At 43.5% G+C, this 24,896-nt stretch overlaps 1 protein-coding gene across 6 annotated transcripts in view; it reads right to left on the bottom strand.

Annotated features, from left to right (window-relative positions):
• Positions 1–24,896, bottom strand: part of ERBB4 (erb-b2 receptor tyrosine kinase 4) — an 832,220-nt gene that overhangs the window by 258,442 nt on the left and 548,882 nt on the right. For all 6 annotated transcript variants that reach the window (XM_079976052.1, XM_079976051.1, XM_079976053.1 and 3 more), the window contains one exon: positions 24,254–24,388. In XM_079976052.1, the coding sequence (XP_079832178.1) occupies positions 24,254–24,388 (135 nt within the window). The remainder of the gene's footprint in view (positions 1–24,253; positions 24,389–24,896) is intronic.

Below are 24,896 nucleotides of genomic sequence, written 5' to 3'. Positions count from 1 at the left end.
GCCGCACAATTTCTGTTCTCATTCTGAAGTACAGTTCTTAACTTGAGGTACTATTTCTGGGTTAGCGGAGTCTGTAACCCGAGGTACCACTGTAGAAGGAAATTCTGAAGTGACCAACAAAACGCCTTTTGCTGAAGGAGGCTGATGGTGTTCTGGAACTCTCCATGGTGGAACTTTTAAGTAACCCAACTTCCACATTTGTGCTTGCTCAAATCCCAGAAATTGACAGACCAGAATTAAAGACCTTCCATGGTACTGATACAATTCTTAGTGTTAAGCCAAATGTTCTGCCACATAGTTTCTACTCTCATGGAAGTAAACACTATTTGGGATGCTTACTAGTTATTTTTAAGGGACTTTGACATGTCTACCTGTTTCCTTTTGCGTGGTGGGTTTTTTTTTAATAGTGTCAGATGATAATTTGCATTTAAATAGAGACATTTAACAGCGGAGCAAAAGGAAGCTCTGCCAGCTGCCTCCCCCTCTCACTGGGAACTTGAAAGTGTGGCTTCATTGTTTTCTCTTCTCACGGTTACACAGGCAAAATGAGGCGCTGAACATGTAGACAGCACAACTTTGAATTAAATTATCACAAGTCCTTTGAAGGTCACATATCAAATAAATTGGGAGAAAACATGTCTTGTCTTATTCGATAATAATAAGATGTCTAGCAGAAGCAGGTACCGGACAAGATTCTGCCCTTATTTTTATTCTATCCCTATGCTGCTCTGAGTGTAGGCAGTGAAACTAATTGAGGATATTTAAATTGCAGCCTGTCCTACGGATCATGGGGGGGAACATTTGAGTGGTGGTGTTTCGCCGAGAGATAAAGACTTTGTCCATGCCATCTACAAAGTTTATGCCCAGGTTTGGGGGAGACAGGAGGAAAGCCTGCAGCTTCATCCCTCTCCTGACCCTTGGCTGAAAAACACAAAGTTTCTTAAGACATATTTTGTAAATGCCACCAGTGGGTATTTAAATAAGCAAACTAGGGGCACTCTGTAAGGAGATGAGCAGATTTCCTGTATTCTGTTACATTTTTGTTTTGTGGATTGACTCTGCATTTTTCTCCATCATCCCTTCTACAGTTTCTACAATTAATTCATGAACTGGTGTTTGCAGTTTGCTGCAGTACTTTGTTCCAAGAGTTCCCAACCTTTGGGGCCTGTGTGGAATTCTGAGGCAGCGTTGCAGGTACCTGTCACAGAAAGGATGTTGCAGGGCTCAGAAAAGGAAGGGTAGGAAAACCAGACTCTAGTAGTTAGACCAGATGCCAGAGAGTGATGGCTAAGACAGTCAAGCATTAGGCTATGCCCCTGTGTTAGGTTATAGTGCTTTATTTACAGCCTGCCTTTCCTCCCAATAGAGCCCAGGGCAGCAGGGCTCTTTTTTGTTTAGACAAGCCTATCCAGACACATAAACATCAACAACAACTGAAACAGTTCTAAAGTTCTAGAAATAGTTATAAACATTCTCCAACAATTATCTCAGGGTTGCTAGCCATCAAGTGCCTACGTAAACAGGACTGTTTTTAAATTTCCTCCTGGAAATCAATAGGGAGGGAGACAGACATGCTTCACTCTGCAGGGCATTCCACAAATTGGGAACTGCACTGAAAGAGTCTAGGTTTTCTTTAATCAGTTAGAAAATGGTGGGGAGTGGATGACTTACAGTAAAACCACACTCTATAATAAGGGCTTCTGGTGCTATATTTTTTTTTCCTGAAGAAACCTTGGCTTTAGCTAATTCTGTATATATCAACCATTCCATGGTTTCTTTTCTTGGGACCAACACAGAACAATTCTCTTTGCTTAAAGATACTCCATCAAGAAAGCACATTATAAAATATGTGAGTTCTTATTTGTTTGCTTGGCTTTGCACATATCTTTCAGCAAGCTGAACTGAGATGAATAGGTAGATGGTTCTGCCATATGTAGGGTGAAGATTCTGTTTATCAGAGACCCTAAGACTGGGTTCTAGGGACGCAGGTGGCGCTGTGGGTTAAAGCCTCAGTGCCTAGGGCTTGCCGATCGAAAGGTCGGCGGTTCGAATCCCTGCGGCGGGGTGCGCTCCCGCTGCTCGGTCCCAGTGCCTGCCAACCTAGCAGTTCGAAAGCACCTCCGGGTGCAAGTAGATAAAAAGGGACCGCTTACCAGCGGGAAGGTAAACGGCGTTTCCGTGTGCGGCTCTGGCTCGCCAGAGCAGCGATGTCACGCTGGCCACGTGACCCGGAAGTGTCTCCGGACAGCGCTGGCCCCTGGCCTCTTAAGTGAGATGGGCGCACAACCCCAGAGTCTGTCAAGACTGGCCCGTACGGGCAGGGGTACCTTTACCTTTACCTTTAAGTTCTAACCTGGTGTATTGGTAGTTAAAGTGCAAGGCTTGGCACACTAGGTGACCTTGGGCCAGTCACTCTCAGCCTAATTTGTCTTGCAGGGTGGTTGTGATGATAAAACAGGGTGGGGAAAAGAGAACCTTGTATTTCCCCCAATCACCTTGGAGGATAAATCTGCAGTTAGTATTTAAACAGCCTTTTAATCTATGTGAGGTACATAGGAGGAAATAGAGCTACACAACATCTGTCTCTGCAATTGGCAGGCAGTATGAAATCTCTGGATTGAACACGGCTGATACAACTTGTCAACACAGCAGTCATGCCTGTCTGCAGCCAGAATCACTGCCCTGAGGAATCCAGGAAGAGAGCGCACACTCACCCTCTGGATTCATATGGAACCCCCGAGTAGCCCCTGACACTGAATGGTTTTATGTTTGACTAGCTCCACTTCCTTCCAAATGGCAGTGTGAAAATTCATTCACTATTTATGGTTCAATAGCCCTGTTGAGAGGAAGTCCTCTGACACCCTGAAGGTCATCGTGACATTGGTAAGAGCTGATTCTTCTCAGCACCTTTGCATAAGCACTTGGCTCTATGTAAGACTGGGAAATGTCTGACAGAAAGAAATCTCAAACCAAACACATCTGATCTTAGGGTAGTCAAATGTTGACTCACAGCAATTAACTGGAACCCGGACATCACTACAATATGTGAGGTGGGTTTGACTTTCCAAAGCAATTTTCTTTTATAAGTGGTTACCTTGTCTATTTCCTGAACTGCCATTCATTACAGACTGCAGAGTACAGAAGGGTGGGTGGGTGTGGAATCTGACGTTTGATCTACAGATCTCCCTTGCAACTGGCATGTGAGAAACCGGCTCCTTAGCCGTTCCTCATAAGGCATCGTTTCCAGGCCTTTGACCATTTTGGTTGCCCTCCTCTGGACACGTTCCAGTTTGTCAGTGTCCTTCTTGGTGCTTCCTGCTTGGCAGGGGGTTGGACTCGATGGCCCTTGTGGTCTCTTCCAACTCTAGGATTCTAATCCTACGCCCAGTGAGGCTCCTCATAGGATTGCAGCCCTGAGCATTGCACCACTTATTTTGTAAAGTTATGCACTGATAGATAATTCAGATGGGAAACTAATGCTAAAGTTTAAAAAGGCAGCCTAAGGTTCTGGGAGAAATGGAGAAGAAACATTTATGAGATGCGTCCTTCAGACTCTTAAGGACAAAGGAAGGAAAAGTGGATTTCCCCTCCTGGGAGCCAGTTTCTCACATGCCAGTTGCAAGGGAGATCTGTAGATCAAACGTCAGATTCCACACCCACCCACCCTTCTGTACTCTGCTGTCTGCCATTCATTACAGACTGCAGAGTACAGAAGGGTGGGTGGGTGTGGAATCTGACGTTTGATCTACAGATTGAGCTAGAGAAAGTCATACTCTTTGAAACTCTTAAGGCTAATCCCATATGTTTGTGAATTGGTTATGTTTACTTAAGGTTCTGGAGGTATGCTCCAATGTGGTCGCATATTTCCCACAGTAGGGTAAATTTCTTCCATTTTAGATTCTGTTTAACTGTCACAGGAAATCCTGTAGTAGGTTAGAGAACCCCAAGGTCCGTCCCCCCACCCAAAGAATGAAATATAATAATCACAGGATAAACAAAATAATAAAAATTCCTTCCAGTAGCACCTTAGAGACCAACTAAGTTTGTTCTTGGTATGAGCTTTTGTGTGCATGCACACTTCTTCAGATACACTGAAACAGAAGTCACTAGGCCCTTATATACAGTAAGAGGGTGGGGAGGGGTATTACTCAGAAGGGTGGTGGGATAATCACAGGATAGTCTGAGGAATGCCTAACCAACTGCCTAAAACTTGGGAGTGATCAGCATTCATAGGCAATATGCATACTCTGTTAAAAACCAGGAAATAGTTGTACCATTGTCCTACAGTGAGATTAATTTCCTTTGGAAGTTCTGGCTGTGCTCTCATTAAACTGAGTTATTCCACTTCAAACTGCAGATGGCTGGTGGAGTACATGACCTCTCTAGGCTGATAGGTAAATAGATAGAAATTAGTTTAGAGCCTTTTTAATTGACATCTAGTTATGGACAGATACATATGTAGATAGATATGGATACAGTGGAACCTCGGTTTAAGAACAGTTCGGTTTAAGAACGATTTGGTTTACAAACACCACAAAACTAGAAATAGTGTCTTGGTTTGAGAACTTTACCTCAGTCTAAGAACGGAATCCGAACGGTGGAAGGGCACCGGCGGCAGGAGGCCTCATTAGGGAAAGCGCACCTTGGTTTAAGAATGGTTTTGGTTTAAGAGTGGACTTCCAGTACGGATTAAGTTTGTAAACCGAGATACCACTGTATTGATTACATGTAGGAGCATTCAGTAATAAAACCTCACGTAGGTGGTATGACTGAAACAACAGTTTACCCCATCAATGAGAAGCAGGCCTGTGTGTCACACTATGGAAACTCATGGGACATCTGTCCCTTACAGTCACAAAACTTTAAACCCAATGCAATATAGTTCTGAATTAAGAAACCACTATTACTCCATTGTGGGCACACGCGCTAAACCCTGTCTGTGGTGCCTGCCCTTTTCCCCAAAGAATGAGACAAGAGACCAGAGTATGGGTTCAAATTGGCCACAACTTTATTGAGCTTCAGAAGTGGGAAACTTGGCACAGGCCTTGGCAGGTAACCCTCTCAGCCCGTCTGGCTGAGGATATGCAGGCAGATGAGATCCATTGAGAGGGGACTGTAAAGCACAAACTTACACAGCATGCCCTTCCACTAACCTCAGCCCAGGAGTTTGACCTACATGGTGCCGCTATAGGGCCAGGGACTCCTGGTTTTTGCCCTTTAACAGGCCCTGCAAACGCTGCCGCATGGGAGGGAGCATGGATGCACCCCCCCCCCCCACGACTTGATGTCAGATTAAAGGATACCTTGCCAAGGCCTAAAACCGCCACCCGAGGCCCTAAGGGGCTTCGCCACCAAGTCCCAGGACCGAGGACCAATCACCCATCCTCTGCCATCAAACCCTGTTGTCTACCCAGTCCCTAAGGATTTGTCACAAGTCGTGCAGCCATAGGTCAGCGCTACCTGCATCCCTATTACTTCATTAGTAATGTTTAAATATGACTCTGTTTAAATAGCTCTGCATTGTGTTTTCCTAAGTAGTTTAAGAGACCAGCTTTTTGCATGACTAAAACAATACATTTGATTGCAAAATCAAAATATAATTCAAACAGCACAGTATGGCATTAGCACAAATTAAAGATACTATTGTTGGGATGAATTGTTCTGCCTTTATCAGCCTGTAATGCCTTCTGTGCCCTTGTCTGACAATTCCTATTGTCATGCGTTTATTCATCCACACTCTTTTGTTAAGTAAAAATCATTTTACATTTTCTACTACCCCGTGCTAATCTTTAGATCTCTTCTATCGATTTGAAAGTTAATTACCTAGTAGAAAGTCAGACTCTCAGGTCCCAGTCCCCCCCCCCACTCTGCTTAAAACAGAACAGGCAAGCTGTTTAAACACTTGGAGCACAAATGTTCCTTCCAGTGGAGGAATCCAGCAATGGTGAATGAACACAAGGGATTTTCTTCCATAAGCAAATGCAGTTGAATTATTTGTTCTCATGACTTATATTAGATCTCCAAGACCACAGTTTGCTGCTTCATGGGCACTTTCCATTTCTTTTGTGGCAACATTTTCCAGACAAATCAGCTTTTCAGTTTGGGGCTGCTCCTGGACCTGCTTTTGGGTGACAGTTAGCTGCAGTATGTTTTTGAATGGTGCTCTGAAAGCCTCTTGAAGTTATAAAGCAGAATGTCAGGATTCAAAATGAAAAACAAAAAACAAAAACCCCCACACATTAATCATATAAATAAAATCCAAAGCATGCTTTCAACAAGGCGAAAAAATAGAAGTTTATTTTGTCAAGGAAGAACACGTTTGAGAAATTAGAGGACAGCTTTGGCCCAGCACTAGAAACAATAAGGAAAGAATCACACGTCCTTTTCTGTATCATCTTTCCTGCCATACATTACCCTTAGAATTCTAGATACTATTGGAAATTTTTCTAGTGAGCTTTCCATCCTTATAATGGAGACTCACTACTTCATCTGCTATTCAGAGCCCATGGCACAAATATTCCATGTGCCTAGCAAATATTTTAGTTGTTGTTGTTGTTTAGTCGTTTAGTCGTGTCCGACTCTTCGTGACCCCATGGACCAGAGAACGCCAGGCACTCCTGTCCTCCACTGCCTCCCGCAGCTTGGTCAGACTCATGCTGGTAACCTCGAAAACACTATCCAACCATCTCGTCCTCTGTCGCCCCCTTCTCCTTGTGCCCTCCATCTTTCCCAACATCAGGGTCTTCTCCAGGGAGTCTTCTCTTCTCATGAGGTGGCCAAAGTACTGGAGCCTCAGCTTCACAATCTGTCCTTCCAGTGAGCACTCAGGGCTAATTTCCTTCAGAATGGAGAGGTTTGATCTTCTTGCAGTCCATGGGACTCTCAAGAGTCTCCTCCAGCACCAGAATTCAAAAGCATCAATTCTTCAGCGATCAGCCTTCTTTATGGTCCAGCTCTCACTTCCATACATCACTACTGGGAAAACCATAGCTTTAACTATACGGACCTTTGTTGGCAAGGTGATGTCTCTACTTCTCAAGATGCTGTCTAGGCCTGTCATTGCCCTTCTCCCAAGAAGCAGGCGTCTTTTAATTTTGTGGCTGCTGTCACCATCTGCAGTGATCATGGAGCCCAAGAAAGTAAAATCTCTCACTGCCTCCATTTCTTCCCCTTCTATTTGCCAGGAGGTGATGGGACCAGTAGCCATGATCTTCGTTTTTTTGATGTTGAGCTTCAGACCATATTTTGCACTCTCCTCTTTCACCCTCAATAAAAGGTTCTTTAATTCCTCCTCACTTTCTGCCATCAAGGTTGTGTCATCTGCATATCTGAGGTTGTTGATATTTCTTCCGGCAATCTTAATTCCAGCTAGGGATTCATCCAGCCCAGCCTTTCGCATGATGAATTCTGCATATAAGTTAAATAAGCAGGGAGACAAAATGCAGCCTTGTCGTACTCCTTTCCCAATTTTGAACCAGTCAGTTGTTCCATATCCAGTTCTAACTGTAGCTTCTTGTCCCACATAGAGATTTCTCAGGAGACAGATGAGGTGATCAGGCACTCCCATTTCTTTAAGAACTTGCCATAGTTTGCCATGGTCGACACAGTCAAAGGCTTTTGCATAGTCAATGAAGCAGAAGTAAATGTCTTTCTGGAACTCTCTAGCTTTCTCCATAATCCAGCGCATGTTGGTCTCTGGTTCTTCCCATTCTATTGCTTTCCTCTATTTCTTTGCATTGCTTGTTTAAGAAGGTCTTCTTGTCTCTCCTTGCTATTCTTTGGAAATCTGCATTCAATTTCCTTTATGTTTCACAATCTCCCTTGCATTTTGCTTGCCTTCTCTCCCCCGCTATTTGTAAGGCCTTATTGGACAGCCACTTTGCTTTCTTGCATTTCCTTTTCATTGGGATGGTTTTCGTTGCTGCCTCCTGTATAATGTTACGAGCCTCCATCCATAGTTCTTCAGGCACTCTGTCCACCAAATCTAAATCCTTAAACCTGTTCCTCACTTCCACTGTGTATTCATAAGGGATTTGACTTAGATTGTATCTTACCGGCCCAGTGGTTTTTCCTACTTTCTTCAGTTTAAGCTTGAATTTTGCTATAAGAAGCTGATGATCTGAGCCACAGTCAGCTCCAGGTCTTGTTTTTGCTGACTGTATAGAGCTTCTCCATCTTTGGCTGCAGAGAATATAATCAATCTGATTTCGATGCTGCCCATCTGGTGATGTCCATGTGTAGAGTCGTCTCTTGTGTTGTTGGAAAAGCGTGTTTGTGATGACCAGCTTGTTCTCTTGACAGAACTCTATTAGCCTTTGCCCTGCTTCGTTTTGATCTCCAAGGCCAAACTTGCCAGTTGTTCCTTTTATCTCTTGACTCCCTACTTTAGCATTCCAATCCCCTATAATGAGAAGAACATCCTTCTTTGGTGTCACTTCTATAAGGTGTTGTAAGTCTTCATAGAATTGGTCAATTTCAGTTTCTTCAGCACCAGTAGTTGGTGCATAAACTTGGATTACTGTGATGTTAAAAGGTCTGCCTTGGATTCGTATCGAGATCATTCTATCATTTTTGAGATTGCATCCCAGTACAGCTTTTGCCACTCTTTTGTTGACTATGAGGGCCACTCCATTTCTTTTACGGGTTTCTTGCCCACAGTAGTAGATATGATGGTCATCCGAACTGAATTCACCCATTCCCGTCCATTTTAGTTCACTGATGCCCAGGATGTCAATATTTATTCTTGCCATCTCATTTTTGACCACCTCCAACTTACCCATGTTCATGGTTCTTACATTCCAGGTTCCTATGCAATATTTTTCTTTACAGCATTGGACTTTCCTTTCGCTTCCAGGCATATCCGCAACTGAGCGTCCTTTCGGCTTTGGCCCAGCCGCTTCATCAGCTCTGGATCTACTTGTACTTGCCCTCCGCTCTTCCCCAGTAGCATGTTGGACGCCTTCTGACCTGAGGGGCTCATCTTCCAGCGTCATAACTTTTATATGCCTGTTGTCTTTGTCCATGGAGTTTTCTTGGCAGGGATACTGGAGTGGCTTGCCGGTTCCTCCTCCAGGTGGATCACGTTTGGTCAAAACTCTCCACTATGACCTGTTCATCTTGGGTGCCCTGCTCGGCATAGTTCATAGCTTCTCTGAGTTCTTCAAGCCCCTTCGCCACGGCAAGGCAGTGATCCATGAAGGGGAATATTTTAGTAGGAATGAACATAAATATACCAGTTGGCCCATTCTATTTATCCACTAATCTTTCTTTCTAGATAGATAGAGACACACACATAGTGATTCAGAAACATAGAGATGAAAAAGAGACTGACCAGGGAAATATGTTTGTGTTATGAAAACAAACAGAAAGAGATACACACTGAGAGCAGAGAAAAGAAAAGAGAAAGAAAGAGGACAGCAGTAAATAAAAATCAGAGATAAAAACTTAAAGCTGAAGCTGAACAGAGGAAAAACAGAAAACTTACAAACAATGAAATATGCGCTTTCATGAATAATATGAAATGGGAGGCCCACTGGTGTGGCAGGAGAGATAATAATGTGCTTAAGGAATTGAGGAAATCTGTATAGAATCCCTAAATTACAGGGTATCACTGAAGTGGTCCGCAGAAGACAAGCCTGATATAAAGAGTGATCGACCAACAGAGGGAGTCAACGGGAAGTTAAGAAATGCATGTCTGCAGCACAAAATTGACACAGCCCACTGGCTTCATATTTATCAATGACAGTGCAGGATTGATAGCAGGTTTGCTGTAATGTTACTATTCTGTTCTGACACAGAAATGTCTTAAGGCCAATGCAATGAGAACAGACAAGAGACTACACTGAAAAAAGGCAGGAGAGAAGTGTCAGAAACCATCCCTTCCTGGCTTCCTTTCCCCTGCAGCAACAGATACAGCAGGCATAATCTCCTGGGCCAAAAGATCTATGGGAAATTTGGGGCTTGTTCCTGCAAAGGCCACTTTCTCCAGGCAACTCATTCAAGTATTTTCATAAAGCACAGATGGGGGAGATCTGGCCTCTGAGACATTTTGATCTGGGTTCCGGTGGTTCTGTCACATATTAATCAAGGAATGGTAAGAGGTTTGCCTGCAGTTTTACCCATCAAGGAAAATAGTTTCTAAGCTGTATATATGCATGGTTTTGCATGTAATTTATTTGTGTAATTTATGTCAGGGACTGTATCCAAGTCAAACTCCCAGAGAGACAGAGTTAAAAGGAGGATTTGTGTGTAATCCATGCATGAGGGGACACTTGTGGAAATCCCACAGGATTGTCATAGGTTGCCACAGCTCAGTCTCAACCCCTGCTGACCAGTGAGAGGCTTGCTGTGCCCTAACTCCATCTGGGCATCAGGCAAGTTCCTAGGACCTTCCTCCTAGGCAGGGGCATCTTACCCATAGGGGCTAGTGGTGCGGGGCGCCAGGGCACCAAGGAACAGGCAGAGGCTAGACGCCGCACCTCCTGACATCAGCTCACCGCCCTCGCCCGCCTCCGCCATGCTGCGCCCGGAGCTTCTGTCTGCTGTGGCCACGGTGGCACGAAGTGGCTAGCTGAGCCGGGAGGCGCTGCGTCCAGCCTCTGCCTCTTCCCTGCTGGAGGAGACGCCCTCCAGCCGCTGCCCGCCTCCTCCAGCCCCACTGGCAGTGCCGTCCTCCCTAAAAAAACCTCTGATTGACAACTGGGCAATCAACCTGGATCCAGTTCCCACCTCTGGTATAGATGCCCATTTAGAAAGATTCACTGTTGTTGTTGCTGTTGGTGCTGCTGCTGCTGGCATCCATCTGTCTCCAGAAACAATGGAGTCTACCTCCAAGGGTGAAGTCAAACCTGTGGAGAATCACAGCACCTGCTGTGGCTGTAGAGACTGGTAACTTGTAACTGGTGTTTTTGCTGCAATAGCAGTACTGACGTGACCGCCCTGGGGTGCAAGCCTGGGCAGTTTGTATGGAGGTCCCTGGGCTGCCTAGATGACAAGACTCCCTTCTTAGCCTCACTGATGTGGTGCAAAGGAAAGCAGAGTGATGCATTTGGCACCAGCATGGTTGCAGGAGTTTCCAGAAGAAGGCGCACAAGGCACAGTCCAACCATCTTAGGGACTCCACTACAATGTAAATAAAAATGCAATACCTCCCCTTGCTTTCTCCTCTTAGGGTTCTCTATCTTTAAACTGGGCTTGGACCAAACTGCTCAGGAGACCATATGACTCCTGCACACATTACTGGCTTCTCTGAGGGGAGGAACTTGTGCATCTTCAAGGTGTTGTTGGACCGCACTCCCATTTTTCCTGACGCCTCCCCATTCTGACTGGGGCTGATGGGAGTTGGAGTCCGACAACATCTGGAGAGCCACATGTTCCCCACCCCTCTGACAGAGTGTGGCTGGAGGAAAATAAATGTCACACAAGCAGGTTTGTATAATAGTAGACCTTTTTCTATCAATGCAGCAATGAGGATCAAATGCAAACTAAAATAAAAGAACAGGTGGTTTCCTATGAATGTATCAAGACTTGCAGATGCATTGCCAAGAGGGTAATTATGTGTGAGAATCGCAAGCTACAGCCACAAGAATTTTCTTTGTCACAGTACATAATGGTGTGTGAGAAACCTGAATGTCACCGTAAGAGATTTTTCCAGAGGAGGTACCCAGCAAAATCAAAGGCACGCTGACAAGGAAATGATGAGGCTTGTGGCATTCTTGCTCTAATTCCACACTAAAGAAAAACAATGAGCATAACGGAATTATTGTGCAGTAAGCCAATGTATCTTTTAGCTGTTGTTGGCATGCAGCCAGAGCTGGAAGAATCAGGGAGGTGAGAGAGGAAACACAGTTTGATGTGTTAAAATAAAAAGATTTTGGGGAGAGGCAGGGAAACCTTTTCTAAATGCTGTACCAAGTGCTGTTTTCATTATGTGGTATTTTTACTGGAGGACGAACTGCTCACCTTTTCACAATAGAAGCATCAAAATAACACCATACTGTATTCCTGAACTCTTTGATCCCCCTGGTTTCCACACTGGGAAAGGTGCAAGTACTTTGTGTCCATTCTTCACTCCCATGTTTCTTTACTCTCCCTTGATGGCAGAGGCAATTGTGTCCCTGCTCTAGCACAGGCAAAGGTAAAGGTAAAGGACCCCTGACAGTTAAATCCAGTTGCAGACAACTCTGAGGTTGCAGCGCTCATCTCGATTTACTGGTCAAGGGAGCCAACATTTGTCCGCAGACAGTTTTTCCGGGTCATGTGGCCAGCATGACTAAGCCGCTTCTGGCGAAACCAGAGCAGCGCAGGGAAATGCCATTTACCTTCCCATCGGAGCGGTACCTATTTATCTACTTGCACTTTGACGTGCTTTCAAACTGCTAGTTGGCAGGAGCAGGGACCAAGCAACAGGAGCTCACCCTGTTGTGAGGATTTGAACTGCTGACCTTCCGATCGGCAAGCCCTAGGCTCAGTGGTTTAGACCACAGTGCCACCCGCGTCCCCCAGCTTTAGTGCGAATAACTATGTGGGCAACTGTGAGTCACCAGAGGTTCAGCATTTTTGGCAGCACAGCGGTAAGGGCCGGTGTGGCGTAGTGGTTAGAGTGTTGGACTAGGACCTTGGAGTCCAGGGTTCAAATCCCCATGCACTCGTGAAGCTCACTGGGTGACCTTGGCCCAGTCACCACCTCTCAACCTAACTTTCCTTCACAAAGGGTTGTTGTGGGGAGTAAATGAGGAAGAGAAGAACCATGTATGCCACCTTCCTTGAGTCAGGATTTCACTGGATGGATACAGAAGGGTGTGTGTTTATGTGTATGGCAGCTTTCCTTTGAACTGTCCCTACAGGGGACAGCATAATGAACAGCCATCTCACTCCTCCTATCTAGGGCATATCCATGCCAGGTGGGTGTCATACATACATCCAGGGGAAGGTTGGTGTGCTGTTTGCACTAAACCATGGGTGGAGTCACTAGTTCTAGTCTGGCTGCAAAGTGTGGCCTCCTCTTGAAAGGACATCACTTTCCCACAAGCACTGATTTCAGGAACGGGCAAAGGTTTTCTGCCAGCAAAGTTGTCCATAAGTAGTAAAAGCATCCCCTTCATGGATCACTGCCTTGCCGTGGTGAAGGGGCTTGAAGAACTCAGAGAAGCTATGAACTATGCCGAGCAGGGCACCCAAGATGAACAGGTCATAGTGGAGAGTTTTGACCAAACGTGATCCACCTGGAGGAGGAACCGGCAAGCCACTCCAGTATCCCTGCCAAGAAAACTCCATGGACAAAGACAAGAACCAGAGATCTGTTCAAGAAAATTGGAGATATGAAAGGAACATTTCGTACAAAGATTTCCATAATAAAGGACAAAAGTGGAAAGGACCTAACAGAAGCAGAAGACATCAAGAAGAGGTGGCAAGAATACACAGAGGAATTATACCAGAAAGAAACGGATGTCTCATATACCCCAGGTAGTGTGGTTGCTGACCTTGAGCCAGACATCCTGGAGAGTGAAGTCAAATGGGCCTTAGAAAGCACTGCAAATAAATGTAACAAATGTTGGAAGTGTAAAGAGAGGGAAGGGACATTTTATCATATGTGGTGGGAGTGTAAGAAAGTAAAAGGCTTCTGGGAAATGATATATAATGAGTTGAAAAGAATGTTTAAATATACATTTGTGAAGAAACCAGAAGCTTTCTTGTTAGGAATCACAGGAAGAGAAATTAATAGAAGTGATCATAAACTTTTTCAATATGCAGTGACTGCGGCAAGAATTTTAATGGCTCAAAAATGGAAACAAGAAGAATTACCAACATTGGAAGAATGGAGACGGAAATTGATGGATTTTGCGGAACTAGACAAACTGACAGGAAAAATTAGATACCAGAAAGATCACAAGTTCACACAGGACTGGAGAAAGTTTACGATTTATCTGGAAAATATTTGTGATGAACAGACAACGCTAGTTGGTTTTAAAGAGGCTTTGTGATGAGAAAGGGTATTGTGGGAGGGATAAGAGTTGTAAAGTTTAATTAACTGGCAATACAATTATAAAGGAAATGTGAAATAGATATAAAATTATGAGGATTGTGGAGGAAGCGGGGGGAAGTCCAAAAGAATTTGACATGATGGTTGATGTGAATGTTTTATTTAAATTTGTAAAAGAAAATTTTTCTAAAAAATTAATAATAAAAAAAAAAAAATAGAAAGCACTGCAAATAACAAGGCCAGTGGAAGTGATGGTATTCCAGCTGAACTACTTAAAATTTTAAAAGATGATGCTGTTAAGGTGCTACACTCAATATGCCAGCAAGTTTGGAAAACTCAGCAGTGGCCAGAAGATTGGAGAAGATCAGTCTACATCCCAATCCCAAAGAAGGGCAGTGCCAAAGAATGCTCCAACTATCGCACAATTGCACTAATTTCTCACGCTAGCAAGGTTATGCTTAAAATTCTACAAGGAAGGCTCAAGCAGTATGTGGACCGAGAACTCCCAGAAGTGCAAGCTGGATTTAGAAGAGGCAGAGGAACCAGAGACCAAATTGCAAACATGCGCTGGATTATGGAGAAAGCTAGAGAGTTCCAGAAAGACATTTACTTCTGCTTCATTGACTATGCAAAAGCCTTTGACTGTGTCAACCATGGCAAACTATGGCAAGTTCTTAAAGAAATGGGAGTGCCTGATCACCTCATCTGTCTCCTGAGAAATCTCTATGTGGGACAAGAAGCTACAGTTAGAACTGGATATGGAACAACTGACTGGTTCAAAATTGGGAAAGGAGTACGACAAGGCTGCATTTTGTCTCCCTGCTTATTTAACTTATAACTTATTCATTTAACTTATTCATCATGCGAAAGGCTGGGCTGGATGAATCCCTAGCCGGAATTAAGATTGCCGGAAGAAATATCAACAACCTCAGATATGCAGATGACACAACCTTGATGGCAGAAAGTGAGGAGGAATTAAAGAACCTTTTATTGAGGGTGAAAGAGGAGAGTGCAAAATATGGTCTGAAGCTCAACATCAAAAAAACGAAGATCATGGCTACTGGTCCCATCACCTCCTGGCAAATAGAAGGGGAAGAAATGGAGGCAGTGAGAGATTTTACTTTCTTGGGCTCCATGATCACTGCAGATGGTGACAGCAGCCACAAAATTAAAAGACGCCTGCTTCTTGGGAGAAGGGCAATGACAGGCCTAGACAGCATCTTGAGAAGTAGACACATCACCTTGCCAACAAAGGTCCGTATAGTTAAAGCTATGGTTTTCCCAGTAGTGATGTATGGAAGTGAGAGCTGGACCATAAAGAAGGCTGATCGCCGAAGAATTGATGCTTTTAAATTATGGTGCTGGAAGAGACTCTTGAGAGTCCCATGGACTGCAAGAAGATCAAACCTCTCCATTCTGAAGGAAATTAGCCCTGAGTGCTCACTGGAAGGACAGATTCTGAAGCTGAGGATCTAAGACTTTGGCCACCTCATGAGAAGAGAAGACTCCCTGGAGAAGACCCTGATGTTGGGAAAGATGGAGGGCACAAGGAGAAGGGGGTGGCAGAGGACGAGATGGTTGGATAGTGTTTTCGAGGTTACCAGCATGAGTCTGACCAAGCTGCGGGGGGCAGTGGAGGACAGGAGTGCCTGGCGTTCTCTGGTCCATGGGGTCACGAAGAGTCGGACACGACTAAACGACTAAACAACAAAGTAAAAGCATCCCTGGGCATTTACCCTGGAGTTAATCTGGAGATGTGGAACTGTTCTTCCAGTCTGTGGTTCTGCAGCTGAGAAAAACCACATGCAGCAATTCTCATAATGGAGTTGGCCAGTCAACTAGCAGAGGCTCCTACTTGCTACTGTAAAAGGCAGCCAAACATCTCTGGAGTCCCTGGATCAACTTGGGGGTAAGTTTAGTTTCCATCCATCTGTCTTGAGAGACAATGGAAGCGTGTGCCATTGTGGGTAAAGTCAAACTGCTGTAAAGACCCAAATGCATCTTCATCTTCTTGCAGGCAGGGCAGATGAAGGTATCCTTGGTGGCATTTCTTCTCTCTGTGCTCCTCCTATCCCTGTAGAATAGGTCTGGCATTTTGTCGAACGACTAAGCAACAGATGGGATTTTGAACCCTGGTCTGTTGAAGAGCACCAATTAGTCCAGCTGGCTTCAGGCCACACATGCTCCTCTACTTTGGCAAAGGTCTTCTTCAAAGATAGTGAGCTAAATTATTTGAACCCTATTATGAGAGATGCAAGCTACCAATCCGTCCACTCACCCAAAAATGTCAATAACATAATCAATGGAATTGTTATATAATTTGTATTTCCTACATTGCCACTCATAAAAGGGAATAATAATTCTTTTTAAGCTAAATGCTTCTCCTTCCTGTGAAGTACTGTTTTAATTAGCAGATGGGTTTTAAACAAGCTATGTTCACATAATATGTTATACATTTCAATAGGCTAATGTTCACTAAGAAACTGCAGAGCAGGCTTTCCTCTTGTAGGGATAACGTGCTAAGGAGGAAAGAGGCTGTTTTCTACACTCAACCATGGTGGGTGGTCTCTCACTGAAGGGATCTGATCCCTCTTGATATCTGCTGGAATCGCACTGCACATACTTTACACTAAGGTAAGGTAAATGACCCCTGGATGGTTAGGTCCAGTCAAAGGATACTATGGGGCGCGTTGCTCATCTCACTTTCAGGCTGAGGGAGGCAGCATTTGTCCACAGACAGCTTTCCATGTCCTTTCTTCCCTGAAATTCGGACTTTAATTAATCCGTGAGTAGAATGGAATTCGGACTTTAAAATTTCTACCTTTGAATTCGGTACGATCGGGGGATGTGCTAAAGGGAAGTCCGCACCCCCCCCCTATTTACAGAAGATCTAAAGCAAGGATCGGAGAACTAAGGTGGAGAGTTTTTTCTTTTTGGTGTTTTTTAAAAGATAATATTTTCATGAATTTGACAGAAGAAGATTTGTGCTGGAGAGTAAGAGTGGAATTTTAGAAGCCTTTGTCTAAACGCCCCCCAGACCCGGGAGTGTCCTGTATGTGAGCTGGAGAAAAAGGAACAAGGAGTTTGACAGCTGTCAAAGGAGCTGTCAAACGGGCAGTGAAAGTTAAAAATCTTATTATTTAACACCTTTCTGGACTAAATTTGTTATATTTGAATTAAAGTGGTTGGGAACAAAGTAGTGAAATAACAAAGTAACGGACTGTTGGGGAAAAGACTATTAAGTAACCAGAATCCCCCTAGGGGAAACATTGAAACACTACAATGGCTGCAGATGGAAAACTACAGGCAGAGATAGAAAGAATGTTTTTTCTCGTGGGAAAGTTGCAGGAGCAGACTACGGCTATGAATAAACAACTTATAACCTTGAACTCTAAAATAAGTGACTCTGCTGAATGCACAATGGACTTGACCGGGAAAAAATCTGCAGCTGAATTAGAAGAGATAACTTTGGAACAGGAGGAGAGGGAACAAGGAGTGGAGCCAGTACAGATGGAGAGTACCAACCAGAAGCCTACATTGTCAGAACATAAAGAAGAAGACCTTTGGATTACAAATCTGCGAAAGATGCGAAAGAGGAGGGAGGAAGCCCCTGGAACACTTGGAATATTTGAATTTAAAAGAAACAAGAAATATGATTGGGGCTTCCTCTTTGAGTATGGAAGATTAGCTGACCTTTCGCAGCAGCTGGTACCAAGTACTTTGGATGGAAGAAAATCGGATGAGACTGAGCTAGAACTCCTTCGAGACCCGATGACCAACAAAGAGGGCTACCAACAAAATCGGCAGAGAGAGACTGACAGAGACTTAAAGGCCTCAGATGTGAGGAATCCAGGCTAAAAACTGTTTTTGTGGACATGGGGACATTGGGAAGGGACAGAAACCGGGGCGGGGGGGGGGAGAAAGAATTTTAAAAATGTTTATGACCTTTGTGTTTGATTATTATGACCTATTTTTAAGATAAAAGGGAAATTCGTGGAAGGAATTTGGGTCGACCTTAGAAAAGGATTTAATATTTATAAGAAAGTTGGATAAGTAAAATTTGGCCAAGTAATAAGAATCAAGTATTTCTTTAAATATATATATATATAATAATAATAATATGTAAAGGATGAGAGATATGGGCTTGCTGAGCTAATTTAATTGAATTAGGATGTATGAAGGGGGGGTGGGGGGAAGTCAAGAACTGGGGTTAGGAAAGTAAGGATATGAAACTTTATATGTGTTGTCTTTGTCTGTGTGTGTCTGTGTTTATAAAATGTGAAAACCCAATAAAAATTTTATATATATAAAAAAAGACAGCTTTCCCTGTCATGTGGCCAGCAGGACTAAACCGCTTCTGGTGCAATGGGACACCATGACGGAAACCAGAGCGCATGGAAACACCATTTACCTTCTCGCCGCAGCAGTACCTATTTATCTAATTGCACTGGCGTGCTTTCAAACTGCTAGGTTGGCAGGAGCTGGGACAGAGCAATGGGAGCTCACCCCGTTGCACAGATTCAAACTGCTGACCTTCTGATTAGCAAGCCCAAGAGGCTCAGCAGTTTAGACCACAGTACCACCCACACCCCTTACTTTACACTACTCGCTTATTAAAGTGGCAGAAGGATTTGAATTGATATGGTTTCCTCCTTTGTACCTGTCTTTTATGTTAATTGTAAAACTTTCTTTTGACTAGTGTTCATTCTGATGTCTCATGGTGACGCATGCTCTATAAGACTGGAACTACATCTTATGGTGAATGCAGAGCTCCAGTTCAACTTAGTAATCCACCATCTCCTCATTCCTAACACTCCATAAGGCAGAATGCTATAAAACATATGGTATAAACGTCACGGTGCTTTTAAAAAGATCCCTGCCCACACTCCCTTCTGTTGATTACTGCACATAGAGGGGCCATAAATCTCCAGGTGCAATGACATGAGCATCACATGTTAGGTGGTGCCATACATTGCAGGAGACAAGGGAGGGGGAGGAGATATACGACTGCGGCTTCTGTCATTCCTGATTTAATGACGACATGGAAATGCACACAAGTACAGAAACCTAATCATTTACTGTAAAGCTAATCACTATTTGGATTGGACTTAAAATCATTTTTATTGTTAAATTCCTTTTGGGTGTTTTATGGGAAGTGAGTACTAAATTAAATACATAAAAATGTTTAATTGCATTTTAATTATTGTCTTTTCTATGTTTTTTGCTTTCTCTATTTCATCTGTGCAAGCCACCATAAGCTGCAGACTGGGAAAAAGGTGGAATATATATAAATAATTATAATTAAAAGACAAAATTTGCCAATAATTGCTCCAGCAACATAAGCAGATGTAAGTCTATTTACACACATTTGCCCAACTGGCCTGGCCATGTGTGGATGCCCAATAAAATGAGATTCTTCAAACTCTGGAGTAAAGAATGTTTGGAATAGGAGTACACATGTAAGCATGCCTTTGAAATCAGTATTTCAGCATGTATAAAGTACAGCAGGATCCTACCCTCTGACATTACAAGGATTAGACTTTCGGAAAACTTTGGGAAAATCCAGTATTTTATTTTTTTTGTCACCAGGCACTCAAAGGCTTGGTCTGTTTCCTGTTGCTGAAATTCTTCCTCAGTTGGCTTTTTATATCCACTGGTACTTCAGAGCACAAAGAAGCCTTTTCACCTTTCTTAGCTCTTTCTCACATGAAATGCTTTCATGGGGCTACTAAATTCCCTATCTGAAATGCCAAAACTCTGCAAGTCTAGTTCCTGCCTCACATTCCTCCCTCTTTTCATTCTCCAGCACTTGGCAAAAATGGATTTTTAAAAGAAAACAAATATTGACATTCCTCCATTCCCCACCACCCACTTTCCATTGCCATTTTTCTAAAGCAAATTATACTCCCAGTTCATATTCTTTAATTGCAGGAAATGCAAATAAGTGCATATCTTTGAAATGGTTAACAACTTGAGGGGGGGGGCACTGGCACTCTCCTCAGCATTTATTGGCTATGTTTCTCGGCTGAGAAAACACTTGTGGCTGTTAAAACATTATTTTGTGAGCACTTGAGGAATTTTCCATACAAAAGAGGTTTTTGTATGATACTTTCCTGATTTGTGCCTTTGTTTTTGTGAAAGAACAGCTTCTATGGCTGGTATTGTGTGCTGACACCTGTCGCAATGATTCAGGGGCCCCTGTCTGTGAAAGCGCATTTTCCCTACTCCCCAAGAACATACGTATTTAAAATGTTAATTGACTGCACCTTAATAAAGGGATATAATTTAACCTAACTCTACAATAAAAACGTGTTCACCATCTACTGTTCGGAATGTCACTTTCTCGGTACACAGCTTGCAATTTACAGCTGCATTAGAAATGATATACTAGGCAAGAGTTGACTTTAAGAATGGGAATTAGTCACCACTTCACATTTTCTGTCAGCCAAGGTGAGAAAATGTATTGCTGTTACATTCTGCTGGTGATTTGTTTTACTGCGATCAAATGCTGTTCGAAACGGCATAGGTTGTATATAAGACCAGTAGCAGGTTTCAGCTGGGGAAATTTGTTTTACCCCAAAGAACTTTAAAGGAACACAAACTAGTTTGTTACTATATTTGTTTCCCTACAGCTTTATGAAAGAGAGGACAGCCAGTTCACCATTTTACTTAAGATTTTAGGGGAAACAACTCACCCAAAATTTAATGTTACAGTTTCATAACTCAGATGAGTGTAAAGCATTGAGATGCTCCCTCTGAAACTCCCACAAAAGAGTCCCCAAAACAATAAAGGGTAAAGTGCAGCATTTCCAGATTTCTCGTGTAGAGGGGACCTGTGTGCTAGGTACAGTTAAATATCAACATCGGACAGCCCACTGATATCTCTCCTTGGGTTCATGGCCAAGACATGTAAACTGAATAAGCTAGTAATGACTAATGCTTTCTCTCCTTTTGGGAGATGCAGATCCTGTATCTGTCTCTGACAGGTTCAGCTTTCTCAACTATATATCCAGGCATTGGTAGAATATAGATGTCTCAACATAAACCACTGATTTGGGTAATCAGGAAGGGTTGAAATCTAGACATCAAGCTCAGAGGGCAAGATTATCAAAAATACAGTGGTGCCTCGCAAGACGAAATTAATCCATTTCACGAGTCTCTTCGTCTAGCGGTTTTTTCGTCTTGCGAAGCAAGCCCATTGACGGCTTAGCGGATTAGCGCTATTAGCGCTATTAGAGGCTTTTAGCGGCTTTTAGCGGCTTAGCGGCTTAGCGGATAAGCAGATAAGCAGCTTAGAAAAGGGGGGGGGAGGAAAAAAAACCGCAGGAACTCGCAAGACATTTTCGTCTTGCGAAGCAAGCCCATAGGAAATTCGTTCTGCGAAGCACCTCCAAAACGGAAAACCCTTTCGTCTAGCGGGTTTTCCGTCTTGCGAGGCATTCGTCTTGCGGGGCACCACTGTACCAAAAGTAACTTAAGATCACACATTCCATTGACTTTCAATGGGACGTGTGCTGCTAAACCACTTAGGAGCTTTTGGAAATCTGTCCCTTAGCAGACTAAAAGAACAAATTCAGCTCTTTAATACGGTATGGCATTACCACCTGCTCTTTCACAGACTTTCCACTGCTCCTTCACACAACGGATTATAGTGATGAAGGCACCTTGTCCTGCAGTTGAGGTCCCAGATCATCATCAAGTGAGGGTGGGTCTTAAAGCAGGAAAGGGGAACTTGAGGCCCTCCATAAGTTGTTGGGCTCCATTTCCCATCTGCCCCAACCAGTCTGGCCACAGAGTATTCAAACTCCTTCACGGGCATTCTTATAATCCTTACACCAACCCTGTGAAAGTGATTAGCATTATTATACTCGTAATGCAAGCTATGGGGTTTTGAACTGGTGCATTCCTGATTTGTCATAACCACTAGGCTGCATCACTTTCCTATTTCAGACAACAGCACAATCTCCTTTTCAATTCTCCAAAGGATGCAGACCTTAACTTTTGCTTATGTTAACCTTGAAAAGTTCTGGGTCAGCAATGTGTTTGAAATGAAGGTTGCCCACTGTTCTAACACCATGATCACTCTGCAATTTTAGTGTTCTAATCATTTCCCCCCACCTAGTCCAAAACTTTACAAACTTGAATACAACAATGCTGTGTCTTAAAGCCTTTGTAAAACTGAGCAACATCTTGCTCTGATCTCTTGATAGGTGGTAACATGGCTCCTCTATTCCTCTGAGTAATTGTACATGGATATTTTTTCTATATTTTGTACACAAAGAACTAAATGCAGGCATTTAAAACCTGTATGTGGATTGTGTCCACTTATTTTCCCCACAAAGTTTAAAGAGCCACAATTTTTCTGTGATGTCCTCTGAAGTTCAAATACCTTGGTAATACTGATTCAGCCATATTTTAAGTCTTATAGAATTGCATGTGGTGAATGAAGAAGGCTCTGCATTTAAGTGAAGGCTTTGGGGGTACCTGACTGTGATAATGAAGACCACATCAGCATATAGGATTCCAACTGCTAACAAGAGAAGAGAAGATTCAGGATCCCTTGAAAAATTAGAGTGGATAGTTGCCCTCCTTTGGCACTAGAGACCCACCTGAACTAAGACTGAAAGTTGTATGTCCGTGTTTGTCACCTTGTAGCTCAAAGTCGCAACTTTTCAAACTCAGGCTTAGACTGAGGCTTAGGCTTTTAGACTGCAGGCTTGGCCAAACTTGGCCCTCCAGCTGTTTTGGGACTACAATTCCCATCATCCCTGACCACTGGTCCTGTTAGCTAGGGATGATGGGAGTTGTAGTCCCAAAACAGCTGGAGGGCCATGCCTGGTTTAGAGCTTGCATATGGAACTGAAAGTACAGCAACCAAGTAAAGCTTTTAGATTCCAGTTCAGATGTTATCCCCACCCTCAGTTAAAGTTGTACAGGATATACTAATTTGTTTTCCTAAGTGATGATATAATCAAGACACGTCAGACAAATCACCAATGCAGGATAGAATCATAGAATCATAGAATCATAGAGTTGGAAGAGACCACAAGGGCCATCGAGTCCAACCCCCTGCCAAGCAGGAAACACCATCAGAGCACTCCTGACATATGGTTGTCAAGCCTCTGCTTAAAGACCTCCAAAGAAGGAGACTCCACCACACTCCTTGGCAGCAAATTCCACTGTCAAACAGCTCTTACTGTCAGGAAGTTCTTCCTAATGTTTAGGTGGAATCTTCTTTCTGGTAGTTTGGAACCATTGCTCCGTGTCCGCTTCTCTGGAGCAGCAGAAAACAAACTTTCTCCCTCCTCTATGTGACATCCTTTTATATATTTGAACATGGCTATCATATCACCCCTTAACCTCCTCTTCTCCAGGCTAAACATGCCCAGCTCCCTTAGCCGTTCTAGAATCAGGACACTTGAATCAGGACACTTGAAGAGAGCAAGGGGCAGCTAGTTGCACACCTCAGCCTTTCAGAAACATGGGATAAACTGAATGAGAATTGCTTCAAACGGGAATTGGAACACCCTGTATATAGTAAACCAGGGATTGGCAAGATGGTGCCCTCCAGATGTTGTTGGACAACTCCCATCATCCCTTCCCATTAGCCATGATGGCTGGGGGTGATGGAGTTCAACAACATCTGGAGCTCACTACATTCTTTATCCTTCAGTTAAATTAACTCAAATGGCTAGATTCTGTGAAGAGAGGGAGATGGAACATTTAAACAAAATAAGGAGGTACTTGGACAGTTGGCATCTGGTAGCATGATACTTGAATTCAAGGCTAATGAAAGAAATGGTTAAGCAGTTTGTGAGTATCAATGCTAACTGCAATTAAGACTAACCAGGGTTTTGCCCTCGCAGTGGAATCCTAAACAATGGCGTCTTTGAAGTGGGCTTCAGATCCTGGTTTCTTTCAGCATGAAATGCAACCTTGGGCAGTTTGTTGGAAAGGAAGCTTATGGATAATGCAAAAAAGAAAGAGAAAAAAAAGGAAAGGAAAATAAATGGAGGGTGGGGAAGAACCTTGGAAGCAGGCAGGTTTTTTGAGTGGTTAAATCATAATGAAACCTGCTTTGCAACACTATGCACACTTACCAAGACATGAGTCCCATTGGACTCAGTGCACTTGCATCAGAGTAGACATGCACAGGATTGCACTGTTAATGTATGGATGTTACAGAAAGCACAGAAAGAAAAAGTAGATGTGTACCTGAATAAGCGTGAGAATGGCAAAGCGGTAAGAGTGGAAAACAAAGTCAATACTTACAATCTGCACTGCTGTTTTTCGGAACCACAGAAAAGTTGGAAGCCAAAGGGTTACGAACAATATCTTCCCACTGAATAGTGTCTGCATAGCAAAGAAATCTGTTCTGTCCAACATATACTCCTCCATTTAAGATTTCTGTACCAAAGAGAAAGATGAAAACACATATATTAAGGACATTTGACAAAGGGATGCTGGGATGGGGTCATGTTAGAATATTCAAGCAGAATTAAGAACCTAAGAAGAGCCCCCCGGGTGAAACTAGTGGTCCATCTAATTCCGCATCCAGTTCCCACCATGGCCAACCAGATGCCTGGGGAAGCCCACAAGTGGGGCCTGGTGGCAGCAGCAGCAGCAGCAGCAGCAGCAGCAGCAGCAGCAGCAGCCCCCTCCTCTCCTGCAACTGGAATTCAGAAGCATCGCTGCCTCTAACCGTGGAGACAGAGCAGAGCTGTCACTGATAGCCTTATTCTCCATAAATTTCTCCAATCCTCTTTTTAAAGTCATCCAGGTTGGTGGCCAACCCTACCTTCTCCAAGAGCAAGTTCCAGAGTTTAACTCTGCACTGTGTGAAGAACGACTTTCTTTTGTCTGTCAGGAATCTTTCAACTTCATTTGATGCTGGTGAGCTCAAGTGTTATGAGAG

Source organism: Podarcis cretensis, assembly GCF_951804945.1.
Source record: "Podarcis cretensis genome assembly, chromosome: 1".
Lineage (NCBI taxonomy): Eukaryota > Metazoa > Chordata > Lepidosauria > Squamata > Lacertidae > Podarcis > Podarcis cretensis.
Note: the sequence above shows the minus strand (reverse complement) of the source record. Positions and strands in the feature narration are given on the sequence as shown.